This window comes from Gopherus flavomarginatus, chromosome 6, assembly GCF_025201925.1.
Source record: "Gopherus flavomarginatus isolate rGopFla2 chromosome 6, rGopFla2.mat.asm, whole genome shotgun sequence".
Classification (NCBI taxonomy): domain Eukaryota; kingdom Metazoa; phylum Chordata; order Testudines; family Testudinidae; genus Gopherus; species Gopherus flavomarginatus.
The window spans coordinates 105,884,534-105,899,768 of NC_066622.1; the positions used below are offsets into that span (position 1 = coordinate 105,884,534).

Consider the following 15,235-nt stretch of genomic DNA (forward strand, 5'->3'; position numbering starts at 1 on the left):
TGGTTCTCTACTTAAAATATTAACTAGTATTTCTGTTTAGATGGCCACTACACAATCATTTAGAAAGGACTACCTCTTAAGAAAACAAGTATCAACTTCAAGTACAAAGTCAACTCAGAAAAAAGATGGGACCCTACAAAAGCTTGGAGATTTCTTTCAAAGTTCTCCTACAATTATTCACTCCAAAGGTTTGTATAGCGCAAACTAGAAGATCTCTCTTTTTCTGTGATTCCTATTAGAAAATGTAGAAAGAGGACAGGTGGCTAAAGTAATATATTGGCTTGCAAATATGGCATAGTAACTGCTTCACAAATGCAATGTATGGCTGTTTGTTCTGCAGCCCAGGTTCTTCCACAATTCTGGACATCTGGGCCACTCTTCTCTCTCTGTGCAGCTCACAAAGGTTGATTGGGCATGATCTGGCCACACACCCTCTGCTCCTGCTTGCTGCCAGATTCTCTACTGCCACAGCAGTGGACAGTGGCAGTTTCTTTTGCTCCTGCCCTTACTACTTCTAATTTAACTTTTCTGCCCAGATTTTTGGGCAGTGGGGAGCAGTTGTTCTCCCTCCTTGATGTTCCTCCTTCTTTTTGGGTCAGTTAACCCTTCAGGGGTTTAACCCTCCCTGAGCCTCTGCTGCAGTGTCTCCCTTCTGGCCCCTCTGCCCCTCATAGGCATGGCAGAGGAGCCAAGAAAGTACTGGGTTAAATCCTAGTGGTGCTCTGTATGTGAGGAACCCTTCCCAGGCTTGGCAGAAGCCAAAATGTGCCCAGCCTGCACTCAACCTTCCATCCCTAACTCCGCTAGGTCCCAGGCTGTGAGGCAGGCAGGCAGGTGGAGTCCCATACACACCAAGGCAGCCGCAAGTCCAACTGGGGAAAAATGGACCAGGAACACTAGTGCAGAGGAAGGAAAGACTCCATATCCAGAAGCGAAGAGGACCCTGAGCATCATCTCAGGAAGTAAGTCCCAGGAGACCCCTGCAGAATAAAGAGGGAAGGCTTGTGGGGCCACAAATCCCTCCCACCTCAAATCTTAAAGTGGGTCCTGAGCATTCTGGGGAAAGAAACAGGTATTTTAATCAACTTCCCTCCCAAGTCAGCCAGGATGGCTTGGATAATGAATTCCCACTCCCTTCCCAGCAGGGGAGGATTCTGAGACAGACCACTTGAGAGGGCTCTAGGCCCTAAAGAAGGTAAGCCACAAAAGGCCTCACCAAAGCCACAGAGACCTTCTGCATTCCCAAAGCACACAAATAAGATTAAAAAACAAACAAACACAAACAACTAAAAAGGGAAAGCAAAAACCCAAATAATCCAGCGATATGAGTCCTTTGACTCCTCTCTCTCCTCTACTGAGGAAGGCAAATTACCTGGCTCAGAAATCTGAACAGACTTCTGTAAGCCTCAGTGTAAATTTCTCCCCTCAAAATCCTCCCCTGAGGCTGCAGTATCCCTTCACTCCTCCTTCGAAGAAAAAGCCTGATAAAGGCAAGCCTATTAACAAGAGCAATCTCAGGGTCTATAAAATTCAAGAACCAAAGAACTCTGTTGCTGAGACACCACAGGTTGATGCTCCTATAGCATCCCTCACCAGGGATGTGAATATTACCTCTGAAGGGGAGTTCTATCTTAAGGAACCCAGGGATAGAAACATGGATCCCACCCTCAAAAAGGGCTCTGAAGCCACCTTCACCATCCTCCTGAGTGTCCATGGCAGCAACCTGCTTTGCAGAAGCTTCTCATTTCTGGCTAGAAGATCTCAAAGCCTTAGGGCGATCTTTGTCCTTAACATCAGCTCCGCTTTAGAGAGAGTCTCTCTAGCAACCACAGTATTTGTAGCTGAAGCCTCAATGGATGCAATGAGGTTCTCAGCCTGAGCCATGGCTTCCACCTTGTTAGCCAGGTGTCACCTATGGCTTCAACCTTAGAATGTGGATATTCACTCTAAGCGGGTCCCAAGCTTGGCCAAGTTTACAGGCTCCCTCCTTTAGGAAAAAAGCTGGGATACAGTGGTGGTTAACAATACAGCAAATCCAGACAATCTCTCCCCTCCCCACGAAGCACCCTCAGGAGGCACTATAGTCCAGCCTTCAAACAGAGGAGCTTCTTCCCTTGTCAGCACAGAAGTGCCAGCAAAGGGGCAACAGATTCCCAAAGGGACAACAGTGGAATCACAGTCCAAGGGGAAAGTCCAGATGAATGTCCGCCACACACAAAATCCACTTTGACAAATCACATAGGCTTCCTCGCAGAGCTGAAGCTAAGGGGCAGGATTTCCCATTTTCTAGGGAAATGGTCTTCATACACCACTGACAAGTAGGTCAGGAAAATAGTGAGCCAGGGATACTCCATCGAGCTGCAGGCTCCACTCCATCTTTTCTTTCTTGCAGTCACCCAGCTTCAACGACCCTGTAAACACAATCTGATCCAGAACAAAATATATCCGCTTCTGGATATGGGAGTTACAGTTTTCCTTCAGAAGAAAGATTCCCCAGGTTCTACTCCATCTTCTTCATTGTACAGAAGTACAGGGGGTGGGGAGGTGTCAGAGCCATTCTCAACCTCAAAATAAAGTTTCAGATGCAGACCCCGGCTATGGTCTCATTCTTTATCCCAGGAGCACTTCTTGACTTCAGTAGATCTAACTGACGCATATCTCGATATCCCCATCAGACTGTGCAACCGCAGATTTTTGAAGTTTATCTGCAGCAGGAAATATTATCAGTACCGAGTACAGGCCAAGTGGGAGTGTTCTTCCTCCAGAGTTTAAAAAAAAAGGGGGGGGGAGCGAGACTCAGGTTGCAGGGAATTCACCAGTACCCTCGATGACTGCATGATCTGAGCTTCATCAGTCAGCAGCACAGAGGATTTTCCAGGAGCATGGCTTCGTCAATATCAGCAGAAGTTCTCTGGTTCCATCCAGGAATTTGTTTTCTTATTCCCAGGCTGCAGGAGGCCTACTATAGCACTGTTCCTCCAGCTGCTATGAGTCCTGGTGTTGTGCATAGGGATCACTCCATGGGCACAATCACACAGTAGTATGAATGCTTGAAAACTTCTAAAGATGTGGGAACACACCCCAGAATATCAAGTACAGTTTCTAACACAGATGTTCGACTCCTTATAATGTTGGTCGCCCTATAACAGTGACTGCAAAAGCATGCCTGTCTTCCAGACCCTTTAGTCCTTGGAACCAATGCCAGCCTGGAAGCCTGGGGTGCTCGTTTGGAGACCCAAACAGCCCGGAGCATCTAGAATGAGGAGGAAAAGGCTCACAACATAAAGTTCCTAGAGCTGAGAGTAATTAAGCTAATTCTGCAAAGGTTCCAGCCCACCTTAGCGGAGAACCATTACCTGATTCAATCAGACAGTATGACTACGGTCACCTATTTAAACACCCAAGGAGGAACAAGGAGTCCAGCATTACATGCAGCAGCAATGGAAATTAATGGGGTGGGTGGAACAGTTCCTCCTTTCCCTCAAAGTGATCCACATCAAAGAAACCTGAACCAAAAGGCAGACTGGCTCTGCCAGCCCAGGATTACAACTCCAAGTGGTGCCTGAATCAGGAGGTTTTCAATTTAATCGTTCAGATGTTCAGCCTCCCCAACCTGTTCGCAAACTATGTGAAATGCAAAGAGGCCAAAATACTTCACAAGGGAGGCAGACCCCAGATCCATGGGGACAGATGCCTTTCCACACAGTTGGCCACAGGGCATACTTTACACATTTTCACTCGTTTCCACTACTGGGAAAGGAAGTCCAAATATTAAAACAAGAACAGGCAACGGTAATACTGATAACTCCTCATTGGTCAAAGATCTTGGTTCTCACACCTGATGGAGCTGAAACTCCACCTTCTGTGGAGATCAGATGTCCTCTCATAAGGTCCTCTTCTTCACCCAACCTCAAAATGATTTCAACTAATAGCCTGGCTATTGAGAGGGAACTGCTAGAAGGTCTCAGTCTGTCCTCCAGTGTCATTAAAATATTGCTTTAGTCTAGGAGAGTATCCACATGAAAAGCATACTCTTCTCTCTGGCTCAGATTCAACAACTGGTGCCAAGAGCACAATGCAAATCCCAGAAATCCAGGAATTCCAACCATTCTGACATTCTCCAAGAAGGACTAGACAGAGACCTTCAGCCCAGTACCATTGCACATCAAATATCTGCTCTTAGTAATGTGTTATTTTCAGGATCCTCTGGCTCCCTGGCAAACAGTCCACAGATTCCAAACTAGATTCCTTCAAGCAAAGTAGCCAGATCTGCAATTGGATCTTCTGCTAGCTTTGAGGGCCCTGACAAGCCATCCCTTCAAACTTCTGACTTCAGTGTAGGCCTTTAATTTATCCATTAAGGCTGGTTTCTTAGTAGCTGTCCTGTCTGCCAGGCAAGTATTGAAGATGGCAGCCGTATCTATACAAGAATCATACACATGTTCTGTGAGTACAAGTGGTGCTTTGGACACCAGAATTCTTTCTTCCTAAAAGGTAAATTCCTCCATCCACACTTCTCAAGAAGTTGTGCTTCCGTTGTTGTGTCCAAAATCACAATATCCAACTGAAAAAGGCATGGCACACCTTAGATGTCAGAAGTATGTCAAAAGTCTATCTAAAGTGTACAGAATCCATGAGAAAATCAGGTTCCCTATTTGTGTCTTTCGATCCAAAATGCCAGGGACTTGGATTCTAAGTCCTATTGTGGAAGCCTACGAATCACCAGAGGCTTCTGTCCTAGCAAGATCCTCAACAACCTCAAGAGCAGAACGAGCAAGTGTGTCATTTCAGAAATTTGAAAGCTGCCACTTCGTCTCCAGCATTAAGAACTACATGGTAGACCTTCTGTCTTCTACAGAGGCGTCCTTTGTCAGGAAGGTACTGCAGGTGGTGGCGCAGAAATAATACAGACTCTTGAATAAACTGACAAAAGGGGGAGTATTTCTTTCCTACCAACTTTTGTTTCATAACCCTCCCTATATCTCTTCACTGCTTGCTACTCCCCAAACATCCAGAAGCATGGGAGATGCTGGGGAGAAAAATAACAAACTTCTTCTTGATGATTTTCCATTCTGCTAGCAGCATCTCCCACAATACTCCCAACCCTGGACGGCTCATGAGTCAAGGGTGAGATATTGGAAGGGTTACCATATGACCGTCTTCTTTGGTCTAATGTACATAGTTGTTTTATCTCTGGAATATTTGTTAATGTTATGCAAATTTTATAGTTTGGGAATAACTCATCTGGCAGCAAAACAGGAGCAGAGAAGGCATGGCCAGACCATGCAGTGCCAGAATGCTGATCTGTCTCTGTAAACTGCAGAGAAAGAAGAGCAGCCCAGACATCCAGAATTGTGGGAGACACTGCTTGTAGAAAGGAAACTTTTGGTAGGAAATTTTCTGTTCTCTTGAGCATACTTTATCAGCCTATCCTAAGTTTGGCTGTGTTGGATGTAAATGAAAAGCACAGCTATTGTTTTAACTTAGCTTTTCTAATTTAAAAACAGAATTACTGTCCAGTAAAACATTGTAAGATGAATAAAGTATTTGCCATTCTTTAGTTGTTGTGATCAGCACCTATTTTATTAGGCACTGTGCAAACGAAAAGGGCAGTCTCTGCCCCAGGGAGCTCTCAATCTAAGATTCAGTAAAAATATAACAGGTAAACATTGGGGTGGGAGGACAAGATTATAACTAGGCTTGGAAGGATTAGTTCTTCTTCGAGTGATTGCTCACATCCATTCCAGTTAGGTGTGCGCGCCGCGCGTGCACGTTCGTCGGAAACTTTTTTTTACCCTAGCAACTCCAGTGGGCCGGCAGGTCGCCCCCTGGAGTGGCGCCGCCATGGCGCCCAATATATATCCCTGCCGGCCCACCCGCTCCTCAGTTCCTTCTTACCGCCGTGTCGGTCGTTGGAACTGTGGAGCGCGGCATAGCTGTCCTCCACGTCCCTAGCTCTCCTTGTTCTCTATCGTTATCTCTATTGTAGTTGTTAATTAGATTGTTAAGTGTAGATAGTGGTAGTTAAGTGATAAGTAGTTTGTAAATAGTTCTTCGCCGGGGGCTTAGCCCTTCCCGGCACCCGGCACCGGGCTCATGCCTGGTTCGCCGGGCTTCAAGCAGTGTGCGGCCTGCAAGAAGCCCATGCCTACCAGCGATCCCCACGACGCGTGCCTGAAGTGCCTGGGGGAATCGCACAGATCCGACAAGTGCCGCATCTGCAAGGCTTTTAAGCCAAGGACTAAGAAGGAGAGGGATCAAAGGCTCCGGACTCTCCTTATGGAGGCGGCACTTGACCCGGCGGCTTCGCAGGCCGGGATGTCGGCGCCGGCACTGGATCGCACCGGCACCGAGAAGACTCCCCGGCACCGACCTTCTCCGGCACCGGGGACAGAGCCTAGGCCGTCGAAGTCCATTACTCCGGCCAGGCAGACCCGAGTGGAGCGCCCGGCCTCAACATCGGCCGCGGCGCCGCCGGCACCGTCGACTCCGGGCCCGGCGGGTCCGTCGACTCCGGTGCCGCCAAGCTCCCCCATGACATCTGGGGTCGAGATAGTGGTGCCATCCACACCAGAGACCTTCGCCTCGGCACGGGACCTCATAGCCATGACCGAGCCCACTCAGCTACCACCCCCGGTACCTCCGGTGCGGGTCGTGTCCAGAGGCAAGCCTATGATGTCGGCACCGTCTCGGGACTCACGTTCTCGATCCAGGTCCCGACGTCACGGTTGCTCCAGATCCCGCCGCCGCTCGCAGTCCCGGCACCGCTCCCCTCAGCGGTACCGGTCGCACTCGCGGCGCCGGTCGACATCGAGACGATCGCGGTCAGACTCCAGCCGCTGTTACCGGCACCGCGATTCCAGGAGCCGATCCAGACATTCGCCGCACCGGTCGACCTCCCGGCGCCGAGCTGGTGGCAGGTCCCGGTCCCGGTCGACCTCCCGGCACCGAACCGGTGGCAGGTCCCGATCCCGGCACCGAAGCGGCGCCCGGTACCGGTCCAGATCCCGGCACCGTGACAGAACCCGGTCCCGGTCCCGGCACCGATACGACTCCCGGCACCGGTCCCCGGCACCGAGACGATCGCCCGTGCCGGCCCGCGCGGACCCTTACCATCCAGGGTCCGCCCCGCCATGGCCCTCTAGACAGCCGTCCGTGTCTTCATTAACGGACAGTGGGTACGCGCTGGGCACCGACCGGCAGGCGGCGCTGTTCAGTGAGCCTCCACAGCAGGACCAAGGCCCGCAGCAATGGGGTTTCTGGACACCCTGGGCATATCATCAGGCCCAGGGCCCCCAACAGCTCCCTGCTAGGCCGGCGACTGCGGAGCGCAGGGCACCTGAAGCCTCGTTGTCTCGCCCCCCTCCCTCCCCGGATGGGGAGGAAGGGTCCAAGCATCAAGACTCCACTTTGGCTCCTGAGGCAGAGGCGAGGGCCGAGGGAGACCCCCCATTAGACACTCTCTTGCCGGGGGTCTCCTCATCCTCCTCCCCTGATGAAGCGGTGGCTGGGACCTCCTCCAACAGCCCCCCCCCGCTGGACCTCAGGGCGCACCAGGACCTCCTCAGGCGAGTAGCCCAAAATCTGAGTCTGCAAGCCGAGGAGGTCTCGGAGGTAGAGGACCCTATTGTGACCATCCTCTCGGCAGACACTCCCACCAGGGTCGCCCTGCCGTTCATACGAACCATCCAGGCCAACGCCAACACCATCTGGCAGTCTCCGGCCTCCATTCCTCCCACTGCGAAGGGCGTCGAGAGGAAGTACATGGCTCCTTCTAAGGGCTACGAGTACCTCCACGTACACCCGACTCCGTGTTCCCTGGTGGTCCAATCCGTCAACGATAAAGAGCGTCACGGTCAGGAGGCTCCAGCCCCCAAATCCAGGGAGGCCAGGCGGATGGATCTCCTCGGCCGTAAGGTGTACTCGGCTGGGGCGCTGCAGCTCAGGGTCTCCAACCAGCAGGCCCTGTTAAGCAGATACGCCTTCAACTCCTGGGTGGCAGCAGATAAATTCAAGGAGCTGCTGCCACAAGATGCTCGTCAGGAGTTTACGGCCATCTTAGAGGAAGGCAAGAAGGTCGCACGCACGTCCTTGAAAGCCTCTTTGGACGCTGCGGATTCGGCTGCCCGTACCCTCGCGTCGGGTGTAACAATGCGTCGCCTCTCCTGGCTGCAGGTTTCCGGCCTTCCGCCGGAGCTCCAGCACACTATACAGGACCTTCCTTTCGAAGGCCAAGGATTATTCTCGGACAAGACAGACCCCAGACTCAAGAGTCTGAAAGACAACCGAGTCATCATGCGGTCACTTGGGATGCACACACCAGTGACGCAACGCAGACCCTTCCGGCCGCAGCAACAACAACAACAGCGCAGGCCGTATTCCCAGTTCCGCCAGCGGCAGGACCTTAACAGGCGCCGCGGCAGGAATGGAAGGCGCAGGCACTCGGGGAACCAAGGGGGGCAAAACCAAGGCTCCTCTAAGCCCCCGCCTGGACCCAAGCCTTCATTTTGAAGGTGCGCCCGAGGGCGCAGTAACAGTTTCCCCAATGGATCCTTTCCCCCCGTTTTCCAACCGCCTTTCGTTTTTCCTCCCAGCGTGGTCCCTAATAACATCAGACCGCTGGGTCTTACGCACGGTGCAGTCGGGATACCGCCTGCAGTTTGTTTCATTTCCTCCTCCCCGCCCCCCTTCCTCGTCCCTCTTCAGGGACCCCTCTCACGAGCAATTCCTTCGGCAGGAGGTGCAGACGCTCCTCGGCAAAGGAGCTATAGAGGCGGTGCCGGAGAACGAGAAAGGCAAGGGGTTTTATTCCCGCTACTTTCTGATCCCCAAGGCCAAGGGAGGCCTCAGGCCTATCCTCGACCTGCGAGAGCTCAACAAGTACCTGGTGAAGTTGAAGTTCCGCATGGTTTCCTTGGGGACCATTATCTCATCCCTGGATCCGGGAGACTGGTACGCCGCCCTCGACATGCAGGACGCGTATTTTCACATTGCTATCTGGCCACCCCACAGACGTTTCCTTCGCTTCGTTGTGGGGTCTCTGCATTACCAATTTGCAGTCCTCCCATTTGGCTTGTCCACGGCCCCGAGAGTGTTTACGAAATGCATGGCAGTTGTTGTGGCGCAGCTTCGGCGCAGTCGTATCCACGTGTTCCCGTATCTGGACGATTGGTTAATTCGGGGCACGTCGGAACAACAAGTCTGCAGCCATGTCCATGTGATCACCGACATGTTCGCCACTCTGGGCCTCTTGGTGAACACAGACAAGTCCACCCTGGCCCCCACACAAAGGGTGGAATTCATCGGGGCCGTCCTGGACGCCACTGTGGGCAGGGCCTTGCTGCCATTGCAGCGGTTCCAGGCCTTGTCGGCAATCGTGCAACGACTACAGACAGCCCCCTTGACATCAGTGAGGACGTGTCTAACCCTGTTAGGCCACATGGCGGCCTGTACTTTCGTGACCAATTACGCTCGGCTCCGCATGAGGCCACTCCAGTTGTGGCTCATCAGTCATTACAGACCAACAAGACAGCCACTAGATATGTTAATCACGATCCCCCAGAGGGTCTTAGATTCTCTCGGCTGGTGGCTGGACCAGTCAGTGTTGTGTGCGGGTCTCCCCTTCCACCCATCTCAGCCCTCGGTGTCCCTAACAACAGATGCCTCAGATCTCGGCTGGGGGGCCCACGCAGGGACCCTGAGGATGCAGGGCCTGTGGTCCCAGGAGGAGGTGGGGCTACACATCAACATGCGGGAGTTGAGAGCGGTCCGTCTTGCTTGTCAAACGTTCTGTCATCAGCTCCAGGGTCGTTGTGTCGCGGTGTTCACCGACAACACGACGACCATGTATTATATCAACAAGCAGGGCGACACCAGATCCTCCTCCCTGTGCCACGAGGCGATACGACTCTGGGACTTTTGTGTAGCCCACTCCATTCACCTCATGGCTTCCTTCCTCCCCGGAGTACGGAACACGCTGGCGGATCGATTGAGCAGATCCTTCCTGTCACACGAGTGGTCCCTTCGTCCAGACGTCGCCCTCTCCATCTTCCGGAGGTGGGGTTATCCCCGGGTGGACCTCTTCACGTCCAAGGGGAACAGGAAGTGCCAAGCGTTCTGCTCCTTTCAGGGCAGGGAGCCCGGGTCGATAGCGGATGCCTTCCTCATCCAGTGGTCGACCCACCTGTACTATGCGTTTCCCCCATTCCCGTTGGTCCACAGGGTCCTTCTGAAGGTGCGCAGGGACAGGGCTCACGTGATCATGGTAGCCCCGGCATGGCCCAGACAGCACTGGTACCCCATGCTGCTGGACCTGACCATAGCCGACCCAGTTCCCCTGCCCCTTCATCCGGACCTGATTACCCAGGATCACGGGACCCTCTGTCACCCGGACCTGCAGTCGCTGCACCTAGCGGCGTGGCTCCTGCGTGGCTGACTGGCTCTGAGCTGCGCTGTTCCACGCCGGTGAGGGAGGTGCTCTTGGGCAGCAGGAAGCCGTCCACAAGAGCGACATATTTGGCCAAATGGAAGCGCTTCTCCTATTGGTGCGTGGAGAGAAATCTCCGCCCTATGGAAGTTTCAGTAGCCAACATCTTAGACTACATTTGGTCCCTCAAAGGGCAAGGTCTGGCCATATCGTCGTTACGAGTCCACCTAGCAGCTATCTCCACCTTTCACCCGGGTGCGGATGGTCGCTCTGTTTTTTCCCACCCGACGGTGTCTAGATTCCTTAAGGGGCTGGAACGTTTATACCCTAACGTCCGTCCCCCTGCTCCAACCTGGGATCTTAACCTGGTGTTGTCCCGGCTCATGGGGCCCCCCTTTGAGCCGTTAGCTACTTGCTCCCTGCTTTACCTCTCTTGGAAGACGGCCTTTCTAGTAGCTATCACCTCAGCTAGACGGGTGTCGGAACTCCGGGCTCTTGTGGTAGACCCCCCATATACGGTCTTCCACAAGGACAAGGTGCAGCTGAGACCACACCCTGCTTTTCTCCCCAAGGTGGTCTCAGCCTTCCACGTCAACCAAGAGATATTCCTCCCGGTTTTTTTCCCGAAACCTCACTCCTCAGGCAGGGAGCAGCAGCTCCACTCGCTTGATGTCCGTAGGGCTCTCGCGTTTTACGTGGAGAGGACTAAGCCCTTCCGCAAATCCCCCCAGCTTTTCGTGGCGGTAGCGGACCGCATGAAAGGGCTTCCTATCTCCTCCCAGAGGTTATCCTCATGGGTAACGTCCTGTATCAGGACCTGCTATGACTTGGCCCACGTCCCTACGGGCCGTGTGACTGCGCATTCTACCAGGGCACAGGCGTCGTCGCTGGCTTTCCTTGCCCGTGTGCCCATCCAGGAAATCTGTCGGGCAGCGACCTGGTCATCGGTCCACACCTTTGCTTCCCACTACGCCCTGGTCCAGCAGTCTAGAGAGGATGCGGCCTTCGGATCTGCTGTGCTCCATGCCGCGACTTCTCGCTCCGACCCCACCGCCTAGGTATGGCTTGGGATTCACCTAACTGGAATGGATGTGAGCAATCACTCGAAGAAGAAAAGACGGTTACTCACCTTTGTAACTGTTGTTCTTCGAGATGTGTTGCTCACATCCATTCCACACCTGCCCTCCTTCCCCACTGTCGGAGTCGCCGGCAAGAAGGAACCGAGGAGCGGGTGGGCCGGCAGGGATATATATTGGGCGCCATGGCGGCGCCACTCCAGGGGGCGACCTGCTGGCCCACTGGAGTTGCTAGGGTAAAAAAAAGTTTCCGACGAACGTGCACGCGCGGCGCGCACACCTAACTGGAATGGATGTGAGCAACACATCTCGAAGAACAACAGTTACAAAGGTGAGTAACCGTCTTATTTTTATTGAAAAATGTCAGTAAACATTGATTTCACTGTACACACGCAAACAGGCAAAATATTTCTTTTACTGATAATCAAAATTTACAGATAGACACAATAAGAAAAATGCAGCTTGAGAACTTTTTAGAGTTTGATTTTAAGGATATTTACTTCGTTTATATTTTGTGTGATCTTGACAATTTGTGTTTGAACAGTTAAACTTTTAACTTTTTGTACTCTGTCTAATGTCATTACATTATTGTCTGAGTCTTCTGAGGGAATTTTTTTTAAGTACTTTAAAAATTGATAGTCTACATTGGGGAAAAAAAAGAATTATGCATGTGCATTAACTTGTCAAAACAATAATGCTAACTATTTTGAATTAAGTTTTTATAATAGGACATGATTCTGAAATTTATTTCACCTGGATAGGTAAGAGTAATTTCAAGGAAGTCAGTGGGATTGCTGTACAATTGACAGCGGAATCAAACTCCAAATGTGTCCCTTCCTAGGAAGTGAAAAAATTACTTAATTTCTTAATTTGGCTTAATTTATTTGGGGGACACAGGTTTGCTGTGATCCATATTTTCTAAATCTCTTTTAAAAGTCAAATGTGTCTGTATAATAAAGCAAGGTTTTATCTGAACCCTTTCCTCTTTAAAAACGTTTTCAGCTGTGTTTAGAGGAATTTATTGTAGCTTTTTAAATATTCCCTTGTTTCCTTTTAATTTTTATAAATAATAAAATATTAAAATAAAATGTCTTGTAGCAAAGAAACTGATTGCAACAATAAGCTCCCCCAAATCGACAGAAGTGGAAACTCACAAAGCAAAGGAATTCAAGCCGAAACGAACTAAGCGAAAGCTGTACTCAACTGACATTTCCTTTCCTTTAGACATTCCTGGTGATGTGGTAAGTGACATACTTTCCACACACACTGCAGTGAGATAAGTTAAGTAAACCTGAGATATAGTCAGTTTACAAAAATAAGTTAAAAATAGTGACATGTACTTCAGTTCCCCTGACTCCACTTTGCCAATCTTTGTGGTTTTACAGCTGCATCTTCTTTTTCTCCACTTGTCTCTCCTCTCTTTGCAGCTGTTTGTAAGACCTGTATGAATGGGAAAAGCTGAGTTGCTCTACAGGGTATATAGTGAAAGTGCTGCCAAATGCACAAACTGACCCATTCCTTTCTCTAGTCATAATCATTTTAGTGTGGGGCAACAAATGTTTTCAGCTATTGTAGTTAACAAGAAGTGATTTTTGTTTTCAGTTGACTGCATCAATTTAAATGTAAAAGGGAAATGATAAATGGAAATGGATACGTATACAACTAATTAATGAATAAGGAAAATACTTGGTTTAAACCCTGAGGATGAGATTCTGTGCTGCATTGCTAAGACTACAGGCCTGTCTAAGCTATGGAAGTCTCCTGGAGCTGCCCTCTGATTACCTAGAAGCTCAACAGATTTGCATCCTGGGACACCACAGTGATACATCCCTCCTAGCGCAGTCCCTGACATGTCCCATATGCCAAGGCTTGCAAGAGGGTCTTTGGAGGACAGCCGTATGGCTCTCTGCAGTTCTTGCACTGGAGGGATGCTCCACCAGCTGGAAGCAGGGCTTTAAGAACCCTCTATTCTGCTCTGGTCCTTTCCCCCATTGTGAAGGGGCCAGAACAGGGAGTGAGGATCTCATTCTTATGCCTCAATCCTACAAATTCCTATGCAAATGAGTAATCCCATTAACTTTAGTGAGAGCAGTCTGAAGGGATGACGGGGGCGCAGAAACGAGACTGCATAGGATCCAAGATGCTGGACAAGCCAGGGAAGGTCAAGGGAAGATTAAACTTTTGTTCTTGTTTTGTTTTACATATTTATGCAGTGGTGGTGTAGCCAAGTCAGTCCCAAGATATTAGAGAGACAAGGTGGTTGGTAATACTTCACTCACCTCGTCTCACTTTTTTTCTTATTTTGGTGAGTTAGTACTAGAAGTTTAGGAATGGAAATTTTTTCCAATCAGAATGGTTTCTATGGTTTGCAACATATTCTTACATAAATTTCTATGCAAACATAGTCTGACACAACCTAGTCTTTGCTAGGATTTTTTTTTTTCATTAAATGTATGTGGAGCTCTGTACACTGACCTAAGACTACTATGGATCCTTTAAAAAAAAATTCAGTAGCAATATTGTGCAATTTATTATGAATACAGCGCAGGGGGACACTAGAAAATTGATGGGTGTTTTATGCAGCTAACTGCATGAATGCAGCCATCTGTACATAGATATCTAGAATTATCTGTCGAGTGACATTGACATACGATTCCATATTAAACATTTATCTGAGGAAAAGCAAAAATAACTTTCAAAATGTTTTTTAGATTGTTATGGATGAAAAGGAAAAGGAAAGTGATCATCTAATCATCAAGCGACGACTGCGGTCAAAAACAGCAAGATAAACGGTCATGTAGAAACATGTTTACATAATTCTTAATCATGTCATATTTCTATTGTATTATTTTCAGTTGATTGTATATAATAAATTGTAGCTCCTTTATTATACTCCCACTGCCTCTATAGTTTTTCTTTTGTGTTAAACCTTCAGAAGTACTGTATAAAATCGTGTATCCATTAAAGCTGAAATGTAGTTCAAAAAAAGTTTTTACATCTATGACTTGTTTTATAACTTGATGTCTTTTTAAAAGGGTCCAGGAATGCCACTCTTAAGTGAACATAACAACAGCCACACTGGGTCAGACCAATGGTCCATCTAGCCCAATATCCTGTCTTATGACAGTCACCAGATGCCAGATGCTTCAGAGGAAATGAACAGAAAATCATTGAGTAATCTTTTCCCAATCACCCATTCCCAGCTTCTGGCAAAGACAAGTTATACAGGGAGTATATCTAGTACTCAACCATGTAATCCCTCTATATGTTTGTATGTGTGTGTATTTGTAGTACTCCTCTGTAGACTTTTGTAGTACTCCATCTATAACCAACTATTAGCGGTGGCTGAACAAGAGAAAATTTGTTAATTACTGGTAAGTTCAGTGCTGCAGAAGACACTAGTTTGACTTCCAAATGTGGGGTCTTATTGGTAATATGCTCATCTGTAGGTCAGGGGCCTGAGATTCAACAGATGCTGACCTGGGGATGTATGTAAGAGGAAATACCACAGAAGTGGCATTCTCCATCTCCTGTTCCCTGAATCCTTGAAAATCCTTCTGGCTGATCCACAACATGGAAGATCTGGGGTTAGGATTTGGAGGATTTCCGCAGAGGTGGTGTATCCTCCTGAATCTGAGAGTAATTTGGTAAATTACTGTTGACTTGCCTATTTATCCCTCCACAATTTGGCAAACTCCCAGCCTCTTCCTTGAGGGTAGCTGTGGAGGCCAAT

The 15,235-nt window shown here is 49.5% G+C and overlaps 1 protein-coding gene across 2 annotated transcripts in view; it reads left to right on the top strand.

Annotated features, from left to right (window-relative positions):
* The window catches only part of KIF20B (kinesin family member 20B), an 85,868-nt gene extending 71,423 nt beyond the window's left edge, over positions 1-14,445 (top strand). For both annotated transcript variants that reach the window (XM_050959269.1, XM_050959270.1), the window contains exons 32-34: positions 41-188; positions 12,601-12,743; positions 14,214-14,445. In XM_050959269.1, the coding sequence (XP_050815226.1) occupies positions 41-188; positions 12,601-12,743; positions 14,214-14,291 (369 nt within the window). In that variant the 3' untranslated portion in view covers positions 14,292-14,445. The remainder of the gene's footprint in view (positions 1-40; positions 189-12,600; positions 12,744-14,213) is intronic.
* The last annotated feature ends 790 nt before the right edge of the window (positions 14,446-15,235 follow it).